Here is a 24522-nt window from a genome sequence, read left to right as displayed (position 1 = left end):
CCGCTATTACAAATGAAATCATAATTTTTCACAACCCTAAGCAAAAGGTAAATCCTAAAATTATCTAGTAACATTGTAGGTCTTCCTATGCATTTTCTGTAATTTATTATATGTTCAAGTGAAACAGTGATGACCCTCATTAATGCTCTGAGGTGAAAAGGGGATACTTTTCCACAGGAAATTGACTTTATTCCGCTTTTACTAAACAGAATACTACTTAAGAATAATGCCAGTTGAACAATAAAATCATTCTCCTAACACTTAGTCTATACAATCACACGGAAACCTCTTGTGAAACCAACTATGCCCAGAGTCTGTTCAAAAAGCCTCTCTGGCAGGCTTTTATTGTCCAATCAAGTCTGCTCCCGTTGTTGCATGGGCGTTTGGATTCAGGCCTCCCATGCTCTGATGCTCAGTATCTGTTGGAGTGCCCTCCTTGCAATTACTCATAGCTCATTCACAAAGTCTCAATGTCTCAAGGCAGTGCACCGTATCTCTCCTCTGCGGCAGACACTACAGATATTGTGCTCTTCATTGGTCAATGGGCACAGATCATCTCGTGCAGACCCGGGGCCATTTCAGACTCCAACACTCATCATTCAGTGTCAGAGGACGCTCAGGCCGCTCTTTCATGGGCACCAGAATGGAGTGCCTTTTGCCACTCTTGGATCCTCCAGTGCACTACACTTCCGTTGTAGCAAGGGAAAAAGGGGTGCATGGCCAAAACTCAGGCCAAGGGGCTCAAGGGGCTGCACACTGTCAGAGGTTAACCAGCACATGACAGGCGCTCTTTTGCACTGAAATCTCAAGGGACTGCACACTGTCAGAGGTTAACCAGCACATGACAGGCGCTCTTTTGCACTGAAATCTCAAGGGACTGTGGCAAAACCAGCTCCTTCTTCTTTTCTGATATTGAACGCCTTCTGATGAAGCAAGTGCGATGCTTTAACAGTTCATTGTACAACAAGGGGACTGCAAACAGGTGGCCTGCGATTTTCAAAGGAGTGGCCACATGCCATGGGACAATTCTGCGTTGAAATACACTGTCATTCTCAAAGGCAATACAAAAACAAAGGCAATAGGCAAAACAGTCCCTCTAGGCTCTTCAATTGGGTTTCCGTGTGAGAGCATATCCTTCACCATCTAAGGGTAGATAGCGACATGGGAATTCTATCTGAATGGATGTCCTCACACATAGTGGTATCGTCTAATGGGGTAAACACATTTTATCTCAATGATTTCATAGAGGTGTTCCTAAACTCCTTATCTAGCACATCTCAAAAGAGAGATCACATAGATATTATCAGGGACATGTAGATACTTTCTTTTACTAATTGTGCATCAGGAGGACTATGCAATACAAAAGCTAATTATCAAGATGTGGAAACAAAAGACAAGAACTAGAGAATCCTGGTATTTCCATTATTTATAATACATCTGGTCCATCAAAAATTAAAGCAGTAAAAAAGGAACTAAAAACCTAATTAGAATAGGCATTGAATTTGTCATATTAAAAAAAAAAACGTAAGGTGTTTCCTATTGAGGTGGAAAGCTTATCTTACTATAGTATTGAGTCAGTTAATCAGTCCTAACAGTCCTAACAGTGAGACTGGAAAAACATCAGAATAGGCCTAAAGAAAATTCTTAGAAACCAGTCTAGTTATGCAACAGGGAATTATACATAAAATGGGGGTCCATGGTACATTACTGCAATCTGAAAGTGCGAACCTGAACAATACACTAATAATAATAAAAGCTGACTGTTGAAAGGAATAGGGAAAAGAGAATAGGACACAGCTAAAATCCCCAATAACTAGGCCTGATGTGCTTGGGTGATAGTCAGGCATGTGACACAATACCAAGAGTATGGGTGATACACACAAAAAAATCACAATAGTTTACAAATTTAACTCTACCGCTGGCCCTCTGCACCAGATACGGTAATCTCAGCTAATGTTCCAGTTCCTTCTTCAGGAAAAAATGAAACCTGGTTTCTTTTACGGTCCAGAGCCATAGGAAGGCCACTTAGGAAGCAGAATAAAACTGACTAATGTGATATAGAAATTAGGTCACCATGTACAAGAGTCACAAATCTATAATTTATCCTTACGTCCAATCAGGATATATCATTTTAGGGCTGCCTGTCCCTTACAGGTAAGGGCAGTATCGTGACTGCAGATGACACAATTTGCTGTTTATTTTTCTTCAATACTTATAGCCAAATTTGACATACACTGGTGAAGTGTTGTCTGTCTGGTTCACAATATGAATAAAAATCATATCTGTGAATTTTAGTATCAGTGAAGCGACACGTATCGTCATACATGTCTCCTCACAACAACACGGGTGAATTTGTAATAATTTCTTAAGCAGCAACATAAAACATAAAACATGCAAAAACGCACAGAACGGACGTCAAGCCATAAGATATACCTGCTGTAAAACGATAGCATATATAAATGAGCGGTGACACATAATACCGTGTAAGGATACCCTCCTGTTTGACAGTAGATCACCAATAGTGGGTATCTGCTGTCAAATACAACTTTCGGACACACAGAACCAGCAAGAACAATTCATGATAGAACAAAATACACAAACATGAACAACGCATGGACATTTCTTTTTAAAGGAGTTGCGCAAAAAAAAAACATCTCATTTCAACCAACCAAACTCAAGTGTCTTGTTAGGCTTAAAGTTCCCCAGAGCAATCCATGAATGATCTGTGAGCAGAAGCGAAAAGGAAAAAAAAATACACAGCACACAAAAGAGAGACATTTCTGATAATAAACAGACATCAATTGTAACTTTTAAGCGGAAGACAAAACATGATACACATTAACAAACACAAAAATACATTTCTATTACTTAACTATTACCATCTTGTCAGTCACCTTGCAACATGAAGTCCTTTTAACTTTTAAAGGTAAAATCCTTTCCCTGACACCTAAAATTAGCCTTGTGCCACAATCTCCACGATAAAAAAAATTCTTAATTGGCAAATCGTTCTTACTTATTCATGTAGGCTTCAAAATTTTAGTAAAAGGCTGCATCTTATTTTTTTGTCTAAGACGTAATGCAACACTTCGTTTTCTGTACTAGCAGACAATACAAATGTCATGATGTTGGGACTTTTAAAGAAACCTTTCAAGAAACCTTTTTAAATTTCCCTTTGGAATTAAGTCTTTAACTTTAAACCAGAAATTCCACCTTTCAGAGGCCTGTTTAGCAAGGTTATTCTGCATTTCACAGAGACAAGGCTCGAATTTAAAAGGTCACAATGTCAACATGACAGCCTCCTCCATTGTTTACAGGAAAACTAAAGTTAGCATCTTAACACAACTCGAGCAGCCTGTTCTCCTAGCCCACAGTTTCTGTTCATTTCGAGGCTGACAAGGACAGAAGGCCTACTACATTTACTGTGAAGGATTCACACATACCAGTTTTTAGAACAAATGTTTGCTACCTAACATTGATGAACGTTTGAATGGGCCCCCGCTAAAGTTAGAACCTTCAACCCTGATATTAAACACAAACCCCTGCACCGGGCACATTGGCTCACTGAGCTATGAAAAACAACCTCAATAACAACCCACAAGTTTGTATTATGCACAAATGTATGCATTTACTGGAGCCAGAGACACTTTCAAGCTATGGTAAATGAGAAGAATCTGTGTTAAAAACCCATTTAACTCAATTTCAACTTTTATCTTTGGGGCACTTAAAAATAAAAATCCTACAATTATATTACTTATTAATCATCCTCAGAATGTGCTTTACACATTGCAAAGACTGGACATTAAGCATATCACATCTAATTCCTTTGAAAAAATGAGTTTTTACGCCTGGGCCAAGTGAAAACCAACGTGCAAATTACCTAATTACACCGTAACACATAACTTAAATCAAATTTTAATACTAAGAGGTCATAGTATGAGTATTAAGCTTTATAAATATCAAAAAATGATTTTAAAAAGCACTTATTTTTTTCTCAAATAATTTTTCCATAATTAATAATTTTTCGTTCAATGAAACCAATTATCTGTTTTTATGATAATTCCACATGTAAAGGTAAGCTGCATCCCTTGCCTATCATTTTTAGATGCATTCATTTATGCGCCTAAGCACAAAAGCCTAACTTAAAACATGACATTTTTCGCGCCATTTTTTAAAGGACAATCAGTATTTAGCAATAGAACCCAAAAAATATACTTTGCAAAAAATGCTTTAAGAGAGGAAAACCGCATTTGGAATGTCTTCCAGTGATACAAAGTGATGAACCTTATTTTTGTAACCCTCTAAAACACTATTCTGAAATGAAAAAGGCCAACTGTGATTAACTAACATCTAAGTCCTGGGCTAAATAAACATTCCAATGCTATTTATGGCCTTCGAAAAACAACATCTGCTGCCTTAAGGCAGGAAAGGCTGGAACCTGAAAGAGTGCTGAAACCTGAGCACGCTTTCAGTTTTACTGAAAACAGACGTTTCAAGTTTAAAAAATGCGCTTGCAATAAGATGCATTTAAATCTAGCAAAAATTCACTTTAGCTGAAGTGTTTGCCTTTTACATGTACTACAATGCAAGTAAGTAAAAAAAACGCTACAAATTTGTTTTGCTACAAAAGACACAATTATTTTTGAGGCCTTCATATTCCTAGTGAATGTGAATTTTAACTTATCTATTTTAAGCTTTTAACAGTTTGCACATATGCGTTTTTGCTTAGTCTGTAAATTAAATAGCAACACAGCGATTTTTAGCATGTGACAATTGCTGGAGTGTTATTTAATTTCTACTTAATATTAATTAATCTGACATTTTACTTAACCGACTGAAAACATCAAGAAACCCACAAACACACATTGAGAGCTCATTGCAGACATAAAGAGAAAGTATTCAAACACTCAAGGACACACAATACAGCGTTGTAAGCTATTACTGAAGTTACACTAATGAGAAAAACCACATAGACATTGAAACACACATTGAACCCACAAATCAACACTTAGGACGAAAACAAAGGACAGCCCATGGGCTGTACTCAAACCAAACCATTTGTAAATATTAGCTGTAAGTCATATTTACAAGAAACACGTCTCAATAGGGTTCCAAAAGACTGCAAAAACACAGCCCTACAGCACGAAGCCACAATACACTTAATTCACTAGCTTTGGCTGGCAGAACACCAAAAATCGTTCTGCATATCTCCATTCATAAAACTGCGCAGAACAAAGGATCCTTGTTTTTGTATTATGTCATATTTTAATTCCCTGGGGATACAAAATCACCAAGGAAGAAATATGTTTTTTTAAATCTAAACCTATTTAGATATCCCCTCAAACTAAGAACCAGACTAAGAAACCAAAGAACAAAGGACTGGGAGCGACCCACTTATACTTAACTCTCACTTTTTACTAATCAAAATGTTTTCCAGATTCCAACTGTCAAGTTCTACATGACCTAATGGTCTTTTTAGAATACTCACGCAAAAAGGTTATCAGTCAGGAGTGACATTATGTGGAGGATCAAAAATCAGGAAGATCAGAAATATACTGGGCTGCAGAATCAAAGAATCTCCAGAATCCCCGGGCACAGAGTACCTTCTTACTAGAATCCTGTTCTGTCCTCCTCAGTTTATTTCAGTCTCCTGGCACGATCACTCTCACAGAAAGTCACTTCTCTGATGATCCCCACGTTGGGCGCCAACTGAAGAACTTTGTAATTTTCGTGGTCAGGGAATACTTACTAATATAACAAAAACTTGGCACAGAAGCTGTAATATGAAAAGACATCTTTATTAAATTTAACATAGTGAGGCCACGTCACCCAGAAGCCGTAGTAAGTGAATGAGGTAGTCTCCGGAACACAGATGACAGAGGCCTTTTATATGTTTTTAGCGTTACATGACTCAGTACAAAAGCAAGGGGCAGTCCTAGGTTTTGCAAGCATGCAAAACCCAACATTCCTTCTTACACAAGCTGCACAAACCCATAATAAAAACCCGGCACATCCCCATCGTAAACAGGCCATAAAGAAAGGAGCAGAGACAGGTGTGAGTAAGATAAGACATAGTTGTGTGCAATAAAGGTTTACGATTTCCTGTGCCTTCATGCTTAATCTTGATCAGCTACTGGGAAAGGAACTGGTCGAACAGGTTTGGCCTTGGGCAGTGGAGTCAGCTTGCCCAGGTCGCAGAGAAGTCAGGAAAGGTGTACGTGTCCTTCAGAATCGTGTTTGGCCTTAATCATTGGCCTATGTGAGGGCAACTCACAAAATGGCTGCCGTACACAAAATGGAACCCGAGGGTTCAGGACGAAAACTCTGATGTCAGGGTGATTCTGTCATTTGAATATGACGAAAATGCTTGTGCATAGTGTACTAGCCATTCTCGGTCTGCTGATATCAAAATCGTCATGATACGACGATGTTTATGACACAGGTCCAAAATTTTCAGTACCACAGTGGACTCTGGGTGAAACCACCAGTGTGGGACGTTCCACAGCCTAATTTTAGGTCATGAGAGAGGGATTGTGAACCCTGGTAGCACTCACAAAAAAAGTCCTGGAATGGATTCACATTTATATAATGTTTTGGTATATTATTATTATATATTTTTTAGTTTGATCTGTTTATTGAATTTTCATCCATGCAGAAGAAGGTACAGACATACACTATATTTTACAGAACCAGTTGGAAACCGCAATATTCACAATATCCGTTGTGTTGCAACATTGCATGAACAAATTTTGGCTACCATATCCGTGCAGTACGATAATATATCTAATACAACAGCGATGTAATGATGATCAGAACTCGTTACTATTTTCATATATAAGCATTGTACAATTGTCTAGTTTGCACCAGAAGGGATTCTATCATGTTGTTTCTCAGGACTTCTTCTGGCTATGCTGTGTCGTCATGGCTAATAATCAATCTGCCAGATATATATCAATGAAAATATTAACAACAAATCAAAAGGGACAAGGGAGGGAATAGGAGAGGCGGGGTAGGGCAGACCATTGGTATCTACTACAATAATGCCAATCACACATTCTTGTCTCCATTAATCACAATGTCATGTTTCAACATATAGGCCCATTATATGTACCACTCAATGCGTGTTTCAAATCAACTTAGAAACAATTCGCTCTGCAACCTATGGGTAGGCTAGATTAGCTGGTGCTGGGAACTTCTAGAGGGTAATTTGGTGCTAGTGCTACTTGCAGCGCCATCAGGATCATGTTCTAGCTGCTGAAATGGGATATGTACAAAGTCTTCTCTCAGCAGTGGGGCCGCCTCAGCCTCGGTCCAGTTTAGCAATGAATTAGCCCAGGCTTTAAGTGATGGAGGATCAATTGAATTCCACCGGCGTGTGACAAGTCTTTCGGCCACCACTAAACCCAAATCTAATAATTTAGAGGAGACCTTGAGTTCCTTATTTCTGGGAATTATCCTTGTTATGCAGGCCACATATTCAAAAGTGTCCTATCTGTGCTTGTGTTTAATAATCATATCACCCCAAATGAATAGCTGTGCAATATAGAACATGACTACAACATATGGAGGAGGTTGGCAGACACCAGCTTGCAGCGAGGACAGCAATCATCCACTCCGTCAAAATAGCTATTGATTTAATCTGGGGATAGATAAGCTCTATGGATGTGGAATTGAATCAGCCTAAATCTTGCATTTCGGTGAACCTGTCTATGGCTTTCTAGCAACATACCCCATTCTTTTGGTGTGCAGGGTCATGGCAAGTCTTCCTCCTATCTATTAAGACGGGATGTTAAATCAGTTAAAGTGTGTACGCAGAGAGATTCTGCAAACCATGTTATGAGGTGTCACCCATACCCATCATGTATATATACTGCATCAGGAGATGTGTCGGTGGATCCTACGAGATGTTGCCCGAGTGACGTGTCAATGTGGTCATCCAGGAGGCGCGGTTTAGGAATTGCCCTGGCGGGACACCCTCCTCTTCTGACAAACAGAGAAAAGGCTGCAGCGCGCCCTCCACATATAGGTCACCCAGTGTGTGTATATCAACGCCCTGCCAGACCATAAGTTCTGACATACTAACTCTACCCCTTCCTTTCGGCATTCCCAGAATCGGTATCATGGGGGCATATGGTGTGGCATGTCTGGTGAGATAAAGAGCTCTATGGAAGCATTTCTAGGCTGTCCACACTGTGACAAGTAGGGACCCTCTCCTCTAGTCAGTTACGCTCTCAAAATAATGCCTTCTCACCCTCTAGGCGGCGTGGCACGAGCAGTCAAGGCTTATTTCAGAGGCGATGTACGTTAAGCAGTTGTGACCACATACAGTAACCCAGTGACAACACCACAAATGGACACCACACAGGTTTTATATAAAAAACAATTCTACTTTATATAGAATTATCACAAGACCAATAAACGATAAAAAGAATCCACAGTACAAGTAAGTTTCAAGAGTTCAGGTTAAAAAGGCTTAATTCAAGGTTCTGTGCAAGTCGGTAGCCTTGTCCGGCTACAGCGTTGCTGAAAAAAACACAGAGTCTAACAAATCAAGCAGACCGCGGCAGTACGGGCCCACTCAAATGTCGACAGACTCAGTCTCAGTGCCTATTCCTTGAGGCAGCTGGCACGGATGTGCGAGCCTGTTCTGGGATTTATTGCGGTGTAGAAAAAGAAAGCGTTGCAGGTCACGGTGTCCTTCCAGTCGCGGTGCGGGCTACGGCTTGTTGAAGGCGACGAGACGGAGTCGGTGAGCTCAGAGCTTGTGTTGTTTGTGGCGGTGCTTCCAGCTTTACGGTGCAACGACAGAGCCGGAGTTCGGGAGCTGGCGTCGGTCAGTCCCGACAGCGGTGCGAGTCGGGCGGTGCGTCGCAAAGCGTGCGAGGCGGTGCCCAACTCCGGTGTGGTCACAGGACTCGAAGTCAGCAACAGTGACCGCGTCGGTCAGACCAGTTCGATTCGTGGTAGCGAGGCGTTGCACTTCGCAGTGTCCTTTCAGTCGGCGTGCAGGCTACGGCTTGTTGACGGAGTCAGTGAGCGCAGAGCTTGTGTTGTTCGAGGCGGACGTTGCTTGGTGCGGTGCCTACAGGACACCGGGCCGGTCGTGAGAGTCGGTCACAGCTGCCTGCCTCTGTAGCCACTTGTTTCCAGAAGCAATTCACAAAGGCTGGTGAAGTCCACTGGTCCTGGGACTTCGGTCAGGGGGCAAACTCTCTTTCAAGCCCTTGGAGATCTTTGCACAAGTAGAAAGAAAAGTCCACAAAGTCTTTCTCCTCCCTTTGGCAGCAAGGCAACCTTGAAGGCCAATCTCCCAAGCAGCACTTCCGCTTGGGAATAGTCTCTCCTCAATTTCTTCAGGTTCCTTCTACTCAGCAGAGGTTTCGTCTTGTAAGTCCAGAAGTGATCCAAGTTCTTGGGATCATGGTCCCAATACTTATACCCCTAAATCCTTTGTTCCCTGAGGGGAGAGGGGACTGTGCCCAGTTCAAGCCAGTTCTGAAGTACAGACTTCTCCTTTCCCTTCACCACGCAGGGCAGGCACATCAGCCGCCCCACAGGAGGTGGAGCCAGCATTGTAGAAGGCAAGTACAGTCGAGGAGCACTTTGCTGACAGTCTTCCTTCTCTTTTTTCAGTGTGCAGGGCAGAGACATCAGACACACCACAGGGGGTTGAGCCAGCATTGTAGAGGGAAGGCCCAGCCCTATTTAGGTCCTAGGGGCAACTCCTCCCTTCCATCTAGATGGAGAGCTTCTTATTCACCACCGGGCTGCCCCAGCCTGTCTCTTGGAATTCCCCAGCCCTGCCACACACAAACCCAGTCAAGTAATACACAACCTCGCGGATGCAGGCTCAAATGGTTAGGCATGCATTAAGGACAAGGGTTCACCCGAATAAAGTCACTGGGACCTGGGTATTCTAAGTACTAAGAAGAGGGGTCCCAGCAATCACATGGGAAAATTTAAAAATAATTAGCAATCAAATAAGAAACAACTTTTTAAACCTGCATTGTTGTTTATTCACAATGAAGGAATAAACTGATTATCATCCATTTTCAATACAAAATCACACAATAATTCCTAGTGCCCCTGATAGGAAGGGAAGTGATAGTGCAGGGTGGTGTAGGTAGGAATAGTGATAATAAAAAACAGCCACGAAGGCCTCAATGTACTATGTATCCAAATTTTGAACATAGACAAAACCAAAGATTACTGGTTCAATACATCATATTACAGTAATCATGCTCCACATTTCACATTAAATGACCATTTTTTTGGGAGTGAAGCTGACTAAATACAACAATCTGTCGACGTTTCGACCCTCTAGAATTGGCAGGCATTAATTATATCCTTGCAAAGGGGTCTTCATCAGGACGGGGGCGGGGCAGGCAACCAGGGGTTGCTTGTCTCCTGGATGGATGACGAAGAGGGCGTTCTCGGGGAAGATGGTTCTCAGATTATATATTGATGATGGTAAACAGTCATAATATCGATTCCAAAATATAGAATGGACATAATATCGAAGTAAAAATATAGAATGGACAAAATATCGAATGGACACAATATAGTGGTTAAAAATATCGAATTTAAGGTAAGTAATATCGATTTTCAAAATATAGAAGTCCAAATATCGAAGTATACAATATAGGCATTAAATATATCGATTTTTTAATAATATCAATTTTTTTAAAGTGTTTTGTATGTTAGTATATGTGTGAAAAGTGTATATTAATTTTTGTAATGTATGTTTAATGTATTTTAAGTAAAGAATTTTATGTTATTTAATTTTTGCGTAATTTAATTCTGTAGCGGGTTGTGGGTTTATAGGGGAATAGGGTGGGAAGTAATTTAATTATATTAAATTAAATATTAAGTTTTAGCAATTATTAATAATTTTTAATTACATTTAGCTTTCTAGTTCTGTAGCGGGTTGTGGGTTTACAGGGGAATAGAGTGGGAAGTAATTTAATTGTAATTAATTAAATATTTGTATTTATTTATTGGTATTCATTTTGAATTTATTGTTATTTTTTACTTGGTAATTAATTTTTATTAATTGCCAATTAATTTGTATTAATTGATTAATTGTTAAATAGGTTAATTTTGTAAATTTATTTTCTGTAGCGGGTTGTGGGTTTATAGGGGAATAGGGTGGGAAGTAATTTAATTGTAATTAAGTAAATAATTTTTTTCATTTATTGGTATTGATTTTAAATTTATTGTTAATTAATTTTTAATTGGTAATTAATTTCTAATAATTGGCAATTAATTTTTATTAATTGGTAATTATTTTGTATTAATTACATATTTGATAATTTTGATAATTGTATTAATGTATTTTCTGTAGTGGGATGTGGGTTTATAGGGGAATAGGGTGGGAAGTAATGTAATTGCAATTAATTACATATTAGAAATACTTTTTGTGTATTGATAATTAATTTACTGTTAATTTTTTATTGGTATTAATTTTATTATTAATTAGTTTTTGTTATTGAAAATTAATTAGTTGTTAAATAATTAAGAATAGGTTATTAATTTTTAATAACTAATATGTAGTTGTTTTTCTAATTAATTATTACATAATATTAAATTGGTTATTAATTTCAATTAATGTTTTATTGGTATTGATATTTAATTTATTTTTAATAATATATTAAATCATTACTTTCCCTATTGTTAAACTCACTGGAGTGGGAATAGTAATTTTCACCCTCCCGCTATCCAACGCTTTCCCTACTGTTGCACTCTCTGGGGTGGGAATAGTATTTTTTACCCCTACGCTATCCAACGCTTTCCCTACTGTTGCACTCTCTGGAGTGGGAATAGTAATTTTTACCCCTCCGCTATCCAAAGCTTTCCCTACTGTTGCACTATCTGGAGTGGGAATAGTAATTTTCACACTCCCGCTATCCAACGCTTTCCCTACTGTTGCACTCTCTGGAGTGGGAATAGTATTTTTTACCCCTACGCTATCCAACGCTTTCCCTACTGTTGCACTCTCTGGAGTGGGAATAGTAATTTTTACCCCTACGCTCTCCAATGCTTTCCCTACTGTTATACTCTCTGGAGTGGAAATAGTAATTTTTACCCTTCCAATATCCAACGCTTTCCCTACTGTTGCACTCTCTGGAGTGGGAACAGTCATTTTTACCCCTACGCTATCCAACGCTTTCCCTACTGTTGCACGCTCTGGAGTTGGAATAGTAATTTTTACCCTCCCGCTATCCAACGCTTTCCCTACTGTTGCACGCTCTGGAGTTGGAATAGTAATTTTTACCCTCCCGCTATCCAACGCTTTCCCTACTGTTGCACTCTCTGGAGTGGGAATAGTAATTTTTACCCTTATGCTATCCAACGTTTTCCCTACTGTTGCACTCACAGGAGTGGGAATAGTATTTTTTACCCCTACGCTATCCAACACTTTCCCTACTGTTGCACTCTCTGGAGTGGGAATAGTAATTTTTACCCCTACGCTATCCAACGCTTTCCCTACTGTTGCACTCTCTGGAGTGGGAATAGTATTTTTTACCCCTACGCTATCCAACGCTTTCCCTACTGTTGCACTCACTGGAGTGGGAATAGTATTTTTTACCCTCCCGCTATCCAACGCTTTCCCTACTGTTGCACTCACTGGAGTGGGAATAGTATTTTTTACCCCTACGCTATCCAACGCTTTCCCTACTGTTGCACTCTCTGCAGTGGGAATAGTATTTTTTACCCCTACGCTATCCAACGCTTTCCCTACTGTTGCACTCACTGGAGTGGGAATAGTATTTTTTACCCTCCCGCTATCCAACACTTTCCCTACTGTTGAACTCACTGGAGTGGGAATAGTATTTTTTACCCCTACGCTATCCAACGCTTTCCCTACTGTTGCACTCTCTGCAGTGGGAATAGTAATTTTTACCCCTACGCTATCCAAAGCTTTCCCTACTGTTGCACTCTCTGGAGTGGGAATAGTATTTTTTACCCCTACGCTATCCAACGCTTTCCCTACTGTTGCACTCACTGGAGTGGGAATAGTATTTTTTACCCCTACGCTATCCAACGCTTTCCCTACTGTTGCACTCACTGGGGTGGTAATATTAAATGTTACCCTCCTGCTATCCTACGGTAAAATATTGTACATTTTTATTAATAACTTAAATTAATTATATCTTAATTTTAAGGGTATTTGAGTATTTTTAAGTATGTTTTAGTTAATTATATTTATTATTTCATTAATTTTAAATTACTTTTAAGACATTTAAAAAAATTCGATATTTTGACTGACTATATTTTTTACAGACTATATTTTGGATTCGATATTTTTGTACTTACCTGTTTGTAGATAGGAATTCGATATTTTGGCATTCTATATTTTGGTGACTATATTTTGGTAAGTCTATATTTTGTCATTCTATATTATGTCAGTGATCCATTGATGATATCGGGCAGCCATCCGGTAGTAATTGGAGCAATGTACTTGTCTCTCAATTGTAGAGTTGATCCGAAGATCCAAAGGTGATCTCTCAATAGTCGTGGAATCTCACACTACGTTCTCCAATGTCGGGAGACAAACTTGCCATCGATATGTAGACTGAATCCGCATCCAAGATGCCTCGCGTTGGTACTGTTACGATAGTCGGGGAACCCGCAAAAAAGTTTTTAATATTCGAAGAAAAAATTTTCTACATATAAAATTACATGATAAATAAAATACGTTTTGGGGAATCAAAGGGTGGGGTATTGGATAGTTAGAACGTTTCTGGTCAATCTAAAATGAAATAGATCGGAACAGAGGTATCATTCTAATTGTTTTTGCACCCTGGATAGGTTACCATCTTTGAGATCCTGATCCGTGTGCTAAATTCTAACAGCCAGGTATCGAAACACCACTGGTTACCAAGCTATTAGAGCACCGTCCACAATCAGCTGAGGGGCAACTGTGTCAGCAGTGAAGGGAAATAAACATTACTTCCCACAATTTACACACAGTCCTGATACTGTGACAAATAGTTTAAGTGTGTTGAGTTTGATTGCGGTATTGTCTGCAAATCCCTAATGCACAGCAAGATATCATCTGCATAAAGCGAAATAGCATGAGTCTCTTCTCCCAACTATACACCTCAGTGCCTAGCTGACTGGTGCAGCACCATAGCCATTGGCTCAGTGGCTAGGGAGAATATTAGTAGGGAAAGAGGGCACCCCTGCCTAGTTCCTCTCCCTATCAGTTTTGGCTTTGAGAATAAGGTTCCTAAATGGACTCGTATCGTAGGCGCTTCATACAGTAGTTTAACTAGGCTTAAGAAATTAGGCTCAAACCCAGGGAGTCTCAACACCGCAAACATATACAGCCATTCCACCATATTGAAGGTTTTCTCTTGATCCATAACCAAGCAGTCAGCTGCAGGCCAAGTCGCTGTGACGCTGCACATTACCTGAAAAAGCCTACGGATATTAAGGGAGGTATTTCAGGACAGGACTAAGCCATTCTGATCCTGATTAACCAGATGCAAAATGACAGGGGCCAGTTGGCCAGCCATAACTCCGTCCAATATCTTGTAGTCCCCATTTAGCAGTTCCAGAGTTTGGTAGGCACTTGTGTATGTTGGGTCCCTGTCTGGCTTTAGGAGGGAAATCAGAGTGGCCTCTGTCATAGAGGCGGGAAGGGAGACACCCACCATTGCTTCCACGTATACCCCCAGTAGGTGCAGACCTGAAAGATTGGCATATGTCTCATGAAATCATGAGGAAAGCCATTTGTACTGGGATCTTGCCAGATCGCAATGCTTGGATTAGGCCTCTCATTTCCTCCAGCGTAAGAGGTATGTCCAGTTCCCTGCACTGCTTCTGTGTGAGAGTGGAAAAGGTGAGACCATCCAGGAAAGAGTGTATGTCCATTGTAGGGACGTTTAAGGCAGACCTAAATAAATGAGTGAACCACATGGTCAGTTCTCTGTGAATCTCATGCTGTGTATATTCAAGTCCACCGTCCAGAGACTGAAGTGCAGTGATAGATCGCATGACCTGTTCTTGTCTGATCAACCAAGCAAATAAGGCCCTGGACCGATCAGCTTTAGCAGGTGATGTTGCTGAATGTGCTGCATAATTCAAACACCTTTGGCGTTCTAGGAGTTCTGTGTGTTTTTGACATGCCTCTAACAGGGACGCACAGTTTAAAGCTTCATCTACTATTTCAGATTCTAAAAGCTAGTAAATCTGTTGTCACTCTAAACAACTCCAAATCTTTTTGCCTCCTCAAACCACACCTCAATCCCAGACACTTCCCATGTATCGTTGCCTTCATGGCAGCCAACTCCACAAAGCCGTCCCCATGTTATGTATGAAGTATTCTCTGAGAGCCTTCCCTATTGTGCCTCTTAAGAGCGGGTCCTCAAGCGTCATAGGTTGTAAACACCATGGAGGAATGTTAGGAGTCCCGCTTTCCCTTGCCAGTGTAACATAGTGTGGGTTATGGCCAGAATGTGTATGACTTCGGTAGTCTTAGCCTGTTATGTATGAGAGTAGGGAGGTTGATTTGAGGAAACTGTCCAATCGCACGTGTAGACCATGAGGTATGGAGTAAAATAAACATATCCACACTCCAGGATTCCGATATCTCCAGACATCAACCAGAATCTGCACATTGTGTTTCTTGAGGTACGAGTAGATGACATATCTGCAGGCCGGTGTGCAGAGACCCCTCACATTCCAGGTAAGAACTGTATTATCTGTCATGACATTATGTTATGTGAAAGTAGAATGGAACACAACCTGTGCCTGCACACAAGTGCGCAATAAAGCAGAACCCTATATCTTCACCCATTCAACTTAAAGGAACCTTCAAATCTAAAATGTTTGTGTTCTGTTAGGTTTTTAGTTGTAGTTGATATCATCTGTTTTCTGTTTGTGATGATAGACTCATAAGCATGTCCTTAGATGGTGCAGTTTGCAGCTGTTATGTATCCAGTGTTCTTGCACCCCTCTTATTACCTTCTCCTCCACATGTGTGTGGTTGTGTGGTAATCTCCCTAGTCCCTATACTGTCGCAGGGATTCCATTCTCCTACAGAACTGTGCATAGAGACTTGGAACCTCAGTGAATTAGGGTGTGCCAAAACTCACCTTAGTACCCAAAATCCCCTACCAGACTAGCTACAGTGTCTCATTGGTCATTACAAACTCCCAATGCTTAGACAAACCAGAACATGGACTTAGTACACCTCAGGTAATGTGGAACACATGAACACTCTTTCGTTATACAATCATTTCAATTCAGAACATGGAGTAAATGAGGACGCTTGCATATTTGAAATGTTTATTTACTAATGCAGTGTTCTCAAATGCATTATCTTAGCTAATACAAGCAAACATATTATAAGAAGCAAAGTAATCAGTATAGTTACTAGTCCATAGAATGCAAAAGGTGACAACATGCTAAAATGCTGAAATGAATAGGGTTAAACAGCACCTAATTCTCACCCTCCCTATCTAGTATATTATATTATATCTAAGAAGGTCTCATTGGGTTTTAGCAGGGCGGCCCCATACCTCAAGATCCTAGTGGGGAAGGGATCCCATCTTCTTCCACCAGCTCTCTGCATACGAAGCACCATCAGGTGTGTAAGTGTGCTCTGTGTGAAGCAATATAAAACGTGCCTAATGCCAGAATTTGGCTGCCGCTGCATGTATGTTATGTCTAGGAAGGTGCGAAGATCAGACCTCACAACAACCACTGTGTCAAGTTATCCTTGAAGGCTTCAACACTCACTGTACAGACACAGCTCACTAAGCAAAGCTGATATCAGAGTAATAACATAATATTCTCGTGTGAATCAAAACGCTCTACTAGGCTCAAAGCTAAAACAACAGTTATGTGTCATGTGCAGAAGCAGCAGAAAGGTAAAATGGCGTTTAAAATTCTACTAAGCTCATGCTAACTTAACACAGCATATAGGCAAAGCGTATCTATATGACAATACTTGTGATCTTGGTGTTGCTGGCTGTGTCGTGAGCTTCCTTCTTGAGTAAGTTCACTTTTCATTCTTTTCTTTGTGGTTGGAATCTAATATTCTGTCAATGTAGTATGGCGTGTATTAGCGTAATTGTAGGGGTGGGAAATAATTTCTTCCATGCGAGAGGAGTTGATGGAGTTTTGGCCACTCCCCGTTACGCATGCAGTGCAGAGTTCAGGTTAAATTCTGCTACAGTTTTTTCTCATTTAACTCACTAATGGTACATTGGCGAGCAAGAATTGGCATCCCTTAGCATGATTTGTGGGTGCTAGGATGGCATCTGATGGGACTTTCCTATCGCGGACGGTTTGCACCGTTCACGGTAAGAAAGCAGTCGCTTAGTGTAAAATCTTTTTGATAGGCAGCAAAACCAACTAGTGGGGCAGCGCACTCTGGCATGTCACGTGGTGCTGTTTGCACTAATTTTTCTGCTTAGAACAAGTTTACCGCCTTATAAATCAGCACGAGCAGCTTGACATGCCGATTTCCACCCGATCACTGAATTTTGCAAAGTTTTCATGTAACTCTGCGAAATTCCCCAGAGAGAAATTCTGAGAGTTCCACCCACCCCTATTTAATAGCAGTTCTAATCTTCTTCAGTAGTTTTCTTGTTAATACTGGCACTGGTAGAGAACCTGCGTGAGTTATTCTTCCAAACTGAAATTTACCAGTGAGGGCATTATCTTCGACCCCCTTTCAATAGTGTATTTGTTTCGTGATTATATGTTGCAGATCTTCCTAGATATTTTTGTATCAATAGCTGCACCAACTGAGCTCCAACACTAATGCTTCCACTGTCTAAATGGTAGAGGTGATGCAGTAAGTATGTCCTAGTCCTGCCAGTATTGTAATATATGTTTGGGTTAATATACTATTCACTGTAAACTAACTGCAGATGCAACTAACATAGAGATCCTTATGCATTTTGCTGACCCGTCAAAAGGTCCGCCAGGAAGTAAACCTTGCTCCTAATGAGCCTGAGGAGTCCTCTAAAGTTAGGGCATGGGCCTCTTTGGACATGGAAACATTAAAAACTGTACTAGAGTCTATAAAGTCCGGCTCCCAGTTAGATTCCCTTCTTCCTGCAAAACCCAGACTTTTAGATGATTCTGCCCTAACTATTACTCCTCAAAAATTCTTTGAGTGAAGCATATGTCCCTCAGAACTGTAAAAATGCCCTTGTTCTCCCCTTGCAAAGAAAAGCTGATCTGGACCCCTCTTGTTGGTCATATTTTCTTCTGATTTCCATTCTTTCTGGCTTTTCCAAGATTTTAGAAATGCATGTTACTACCCAACTCTCTTCATTTCTTTAGTCTCATCAGATACTCCACCCGTCACATTCTGATTTTAGGGCTGCACACAGTACCGGTTTATGACTAATTATCGAGGGACATAATATAGAATGCCCAAAATATCGACTCCAAATTATCAAAGTACAGAATATAGAATCCCTATCTACAAACAGGTAAGTACTAAAATATCGAATCCAAAATATAGAATGCTAAAATATAGTTAACTAAAATATCAAATTTTTTAAATGTATAAAAATAATATAAAAGTAATTAAATATTAAAAACAATTAAATAAAACATGTAAAAATAATGAATGTAATAAAAAAAAGTAGAGATTTCATTGGATAGTGAGAGTGTGAAAATTACTATTCCCACTCCAGTGAGTGCAACAGTAGGGAAAACGGATAGCGTAGGGGTAAAAATTACTATTCCCACTCCAAAGAGTGCAAAGTTAGGCAAAGCGTTGGATAGCATAGGGGTAAAAATTACTATTCCCACTCCAGTGAGTGCAACAGTAGGGAAAGCGTTGGATAGCGTAGGGGTAAACATTACTATTCCCACTCCAGTGAGTGCAACAGTAGGGAAAACATTGGTTAGCGTAGGGGTAAACATTACCATTTTAACTCCAAAGAGTGCAACAGTAGGAAACGCGTTGTATAGCGGGTGGGTAAAAAATACTATTCCCACTCAAGTGAGTGCAACAGTAGGGAAAGCGTTGGATAGCGTAGGGGTAAACATTACTATTCCCACTCCAGTGAGTGCAACAGTAGGGAAAACATTGGTTAGCGTAGGGGTAAACATTACCATTCTAACTCCAAAGAGTGCAACAGTAGGAAAAGCGTCAGATAGCGTAGGGGTACAAATTACTATTCCCACTCCAGCGAGTGCAACAGTAGTGAAAGCATTGGATAGCGTAGGGGTAAAAAATACTATTCCCACTCCAGAGAGTGCAACAGTAGGGAAAGCTTTGGATAGCGTAGGGGTAAAAATTACTATTCCCTCTCCAGAGAGTGCAACAGTAGGGAAAGCGTTGGATAGAGTATGGGTAAAAATTACTATTCCCACTCAAAAGAGTGCAACAGTAGGGAAAGCGTTGGATAGCGTAGGGGTAAAAATTACTATTCCCACTCCAGCGAGGGCAACAGTAGGGAAAGCGTTGCATAGCGTAGGGGTAAAAATTACTATTCCCACTCCAGCGAGTGCAACAGTAGGGAAAGCAATGGATAGCGTAGGGGTAAAAATTACTATTCCCACTCCAAAGAGTGTTACAGTAGGGAAAACGTTGGATAGCGTAGGGGTAAAAATTACTATTCCAACTCCAGCCAGTGCAACAGTAGGGAAAGCATTGGATAGCAGGAGGATCAAAATTACTATTCACACTCCTGAGAGTGCAACAGTAGGGAAAGTAATGATTTAATATTAAAAGAAATTACATTAATTATCAATACCAATAAAAAATTAATTACAAATATTTACCAATTAATAACAATTAATTACCAATGATTTTTTATTTTACCAATTAATAAAAATGTATCACCACTTAATAATGATTTATCAATTCATTATCAATACATATAAATAAAAATAAATATTTACTTTTTTACAATTAAATTACTTCCCACCCTATTCCCCTATAAACCCACAACCCGCTCCAAATAACAAATAATATAATTAACATAATTATCAATTAATCAATTAATAAACATTAATTACCAATTAATAACATGTAATTACCAATTATTAACAATTAGTTACCAATTATTAATTATTTATAAAGCAATGAGTTATCAAAACATATAAATAAAAATAAATATTAACTTTATTACAATTAAATTACTTCCCACCATATTCCTCTATAAACCCACACCAGCTCCAAATAAATAAAACAATTAACATAATTATCAATTAATCCATTAAAAAAATGAATTACCAATTAATAAAAATAAATTACCAATAAATAAAAATTAATTACCAATCAATAATTAATTATCAATCAATTATCAATACATATAAATACTAATTCATATTTATTTACTATAGTTAAATTACTTTCCACCCTATTCCTCTATAAACCCACAACCCGCTACGGAATTAAATTACACAAAAATGTAATTACATAACATTCATTATATAATTCAAATTAAACATACATCACAAAATTAATACATAATTCTAACACATATACTACCATACATAACACTAAAAAAAAAAATTCATTATGGAAATCGATATTCTAACTAACTATATTTTGGTAATTCGATATTCTGTCCTGTCCATATTTTGGATTCTATATTTTGGTCGTTCGCCCACAGGACCGAATCCACTCTCCTTGGGTACAACAAATATCTTATGCAATAGCATGATTCTGGTGGAACGGCTGCTCTCATTCTGCTTGACTTAAGTGCAGCATTTGATACAGTGCTGCATTCCATTCAGGCAGGTAGACTTGCGGCCTTTGGCATTGAAAGCTCAGCCTTGAGGTAGGTGACCTCCCTTTTAAAAGATCGCACCTTCCTGGTCTACCCCGCCAATATGAGATCTAAGACATCAGCTCTGTACTCTGGTGTTTCTCAGGGATTAATGTTGTGCCCATAGCTCTTTAACGTTCATGTTCGTCCGCTGGCCGATGTTATTGAGAAGTATGGTCTCACTCTCTTTTCATACTCTAATGACCCCCAGACTATCTTTTTGTTCTCTGTTGCTCCACATCAAGATCCCTACTTATTCCATCTGGATCTGAGGAAAGATTGCTCTGGATTAATTAAAATGCACAGAAGCTTAACAGTGATAAAACTGAAGTCCTGGTTCTGGGAAACAACCCTGAGTTCTGGAGAGTCAATCATTGGCCAGATTCACTTGGACCAACACCAACTCCGGGGACTAAGGTCAAGGATCTCTGCTTAATTATTGACAACAAGCTCTCCCTGAAACCACAGGTGCCCAATGTCACTGCCACCTGCTTCTCCATTCTAAAGTGGCTCATAACATTTCTTTGGCTTTTTCCTCTGGCCACCCAAAGAAACATGAGCCAAGCTCTGGTGATATCTAGAATGGATTACGGCAATGTACTGTACTTGGGCACTGATAAATCTGCGATTCGTTGTTTACAAATCAAGCAGAATGCAGCAGCTCGCCGACTCTTCTGGCTGCCTAGACATGCCTCAGCCACTCCTCTGCTTCGTGAACTGCACTGGCTTAAGTTTGGGAAGCATATTAAACTCAAGTCTTTGTGCTACATGTTCAGGGCACAACATGGTTTGGCCCCCTTATATATTCAAGTACTAGTGACACCTTATGTGCCTACCCAACAGTTGAGATCATATCACCTCTCACTGTTTGCAACACCCATGTATTGTCTTGTTCAGATGAAGGGACGCTCGTTTGCCTATCTGGGCTCGAAACTCTGAAACTCTCTTCCGGTCTCTCTTAGAACCGTCACTCCTTACTTACCTTTCGTGAGCACCGGAAGACACTTTTCTAGCTGTTCACTGAAGCTCTCTTCTGTTGTCTCTTCCTTTCCGGGTTATCCCTCTGGGTAGCTGTGTTAACTACAGATCCTGCATAATAATAATAATAATAATAATAATAATAATAATAATAATAATAATAATAATAATAATAATAATAACAATAATAATAATATTTGCACAGCTCATTAAGAGCTCACTTTCATTCCTCTATGGCAGTGCTTCCTAAATATTTTAAAATCACAACCATATTTTAGCAAACGTTTGCAACCCACCTAGCTCTAGTAGACATGAGGCAGGGGTGATTTATGCTGTTGGGTGGGGACACTGTGAGGATTGTCAAGAAGTTGAGCTATGACACGATGATGCACACTCTAGTAGAATATAATCAGTTTTTTTTAGCCTCATCGACTTTCTTCAGCTTGCATTACAGGCAATAAAATGCGGGTATAGTTTGCTTCTGACTCCGGCAGGTACAAAAGCAAAAATCAAACTCTTTTGATCGATTGGGCACAGTACTCTTAACCTTGAGAAATTTGCAGGATTTGCTTTTCTGTTGTTTTGGCAGACAATTTACTTTCGCTTGAGTTCAGGGCTACAGCTTGCAATAAGTTGTCTAGTCAACCACACACACCTCTTCTCAGGGCTAGATCAGAACCTAGATATGCAGGCAATTTAATTGAATTATTTGCAGTCCGGGCCTGAAAGCTCTTGTTGAATTTGCAACTCACTCCCCCAGTCCTAATGGTAAAAATAATTAACCATTTCTAACCTCATTGAAGTTGGGGAGACCATTTCAAACCTCACTGAAGTTGGGAAGATGAGAACACCGTGAACTAGGTCAGTGATCAATCTGCTGTAACATGATTTAAATAGGACCATGATGTGAACACACACAGCACTGGCAAAATGAGCACACCTATCAGCTGGTGTCATGTTACATTTACTTTGTAAACACAGTATTTTGGAAAATGCTCCTCTATGGAATATATATTGCACATTGCAACACTTGTATGGAAAACCTCAGAATCAACCGAGATCTGCTTTTCTTGTACAGTTCCACCCATAAACCATACACTGAATGGAGTGAAGTGCCCCAACTGTAATGTGACTGGTGCCGTTATCTGTGAGCCCAATGGAGTTGTTCAATGTGTTGGGAAGATGACCAGATGTATCTACATGGCAGCAACATTTCATCGTAAAGGTGATTTTAATATTCCTTTCCTCTTGATCTCAATGTGATGAGAATAATTGACTGCACAGTAGTGATATATGTACAAATCCATACCATCAATTTTCACATAGGGCCATATGTATCATCATAACGTTTAGCGATTACTAAATAGCGATTATTAAGGAATCACTATTTAGAAATCGCAAAACGGTATGTATGTAGGAAATCGCTTATTTTTAGCGATTCCTACACATTCCTAAATTGCGATTAGCAAATTACTAATCGCAATTATCCCATTCATTTCTATGGGCCAGGAGGCCCATAGGAATGAAGGGAATATTTGCGATTAGCAATTTGCTAATCGCAAATTGCGATTATTTTCAAGGGTGCAGGGGTGTCACAAGAACACCCTGCTGCACTCCTGAAAATGACATGTGTGGGCATATGGCGCACATACATGCCCTAAGGGCATGTATGAGCGTCATATGGCACCTTTGGAAATTAAATAAATTGCATTTTTAACAGAATTCGCAACTTACCACCAACTAGAAGTTGGTGGTAATCTGCGAATCCTTTTTGGCATTTTTGCATGAATATTTCTTTGATACATTGCATTTAAGGAATCGCAAATTTTGCGATTCCTTAAGTGCAATCGCAAAATAAGGAATCGCAAAATATGCGATTCCTTATTTTGCTGCGCAAATGTTTCATACATACCATTTAGCTAATTAGCATTCGCAAATGCCTGCGAATTCTAATTAGCTTGATACATATGGCCCTATGTCATCACCTTTTGTACGAAGTGTTATCTAATGCTTTGATCTTCAGGGTGAGACCCTTAACCGTAACCTTCCAAGGTATTATTAAAGGCCACGTAAAAGAGTGAGAAGCACCAGCTATTGGTATTTTCTGTTTATCACTCAAACTGTGACTGGCCCTCTGTGACGGGGCAGCCTTATGCATATTTTGTCTGACATTTAGGCTTCAGGAGCTTTGTCTGTGAAGGTGCTGATGTGCAAATGAAATATTTTATGTCATAATGCCTCAAGAATGCTGACCAACATCAAGTCTGCAGAACCCTCAACTATACACTTGTAAATGTTTCTGCAGATGGAAATGTGGTCATCAAAGGCATCTGCCGTTCATAATGGAACTGAGGCTGACTTACATGTTAGATACATTGGTAACACAATATTGAATAGTGTTTAGGTAGGAGCTAACATCCTTACAAAACCTAGTTAAGTACTCACCCTTACTTATTGTGTTATTCTTGTCAAGCTTATCATTTAAAGAACCTACAACATAAGATTACTTCATTATGGCAGGAGAGGGACTTTTCCATTGACTGTGTATTGTGTGTCTTTGATGACACAAGGATATATGCCAAAGTCTGCAACCTTTCTCCACAAAGACAGAACAATATACATCTCAGCTATCTAATGAAAATCCACAGATGCCAAACTGAAATCGTCTTAGAGGTCAGACCAGATCCTTGAGATTAGGACATTTGGCTTAAAGGTCCAAAAGAATTGACTTCTTAAGGCTCTGAATATGTAATCTAAAAATACTTCTTCTAAGAAGCTCATCAATCAACAACCC

The 24522-nt window shown here is 39.6% G+C and overlaps 1 protein-coding gene across 1 annotated transcript in view; it reads left to right on the top strand.

Annotated features, from left to right (window-relative positions):
• Positions 1-24522, top strand: part of LOC144769724 (uncharacterized) — a 175322-nt gene that overhangs the window by 116183 nt on the left and 34617 nt on the right. Inside the window, exon 4 of the mRNA XM_078653905.1 lies at positions 22807-22953. Coding sequence (XP_078510031.1) covers positions 22807-22953 — 147 coding nt within the window. The remainder of the gene's footprint in view (positions 1-22806; positions 22954-24522) is intronic.

The sequence above is a fragment of the Lissotriton helveticus genome, chromosome 7, assembly GCF_964261635.1.
Source record: "Lissotriton helveticus chromosome 7, aLisHel1.1, whole genome shotgun sequence".
NCBI lineage: Eukaryota > Metazoa > Chordata > Amphibia > Caudata > Salamandridae > Lissotriton > Lissotriton helveticus.
Note: the sequence above shows the minus strand (reverse complement) of the source record. Positions and strands in the feature narration are given on the sequence as shown.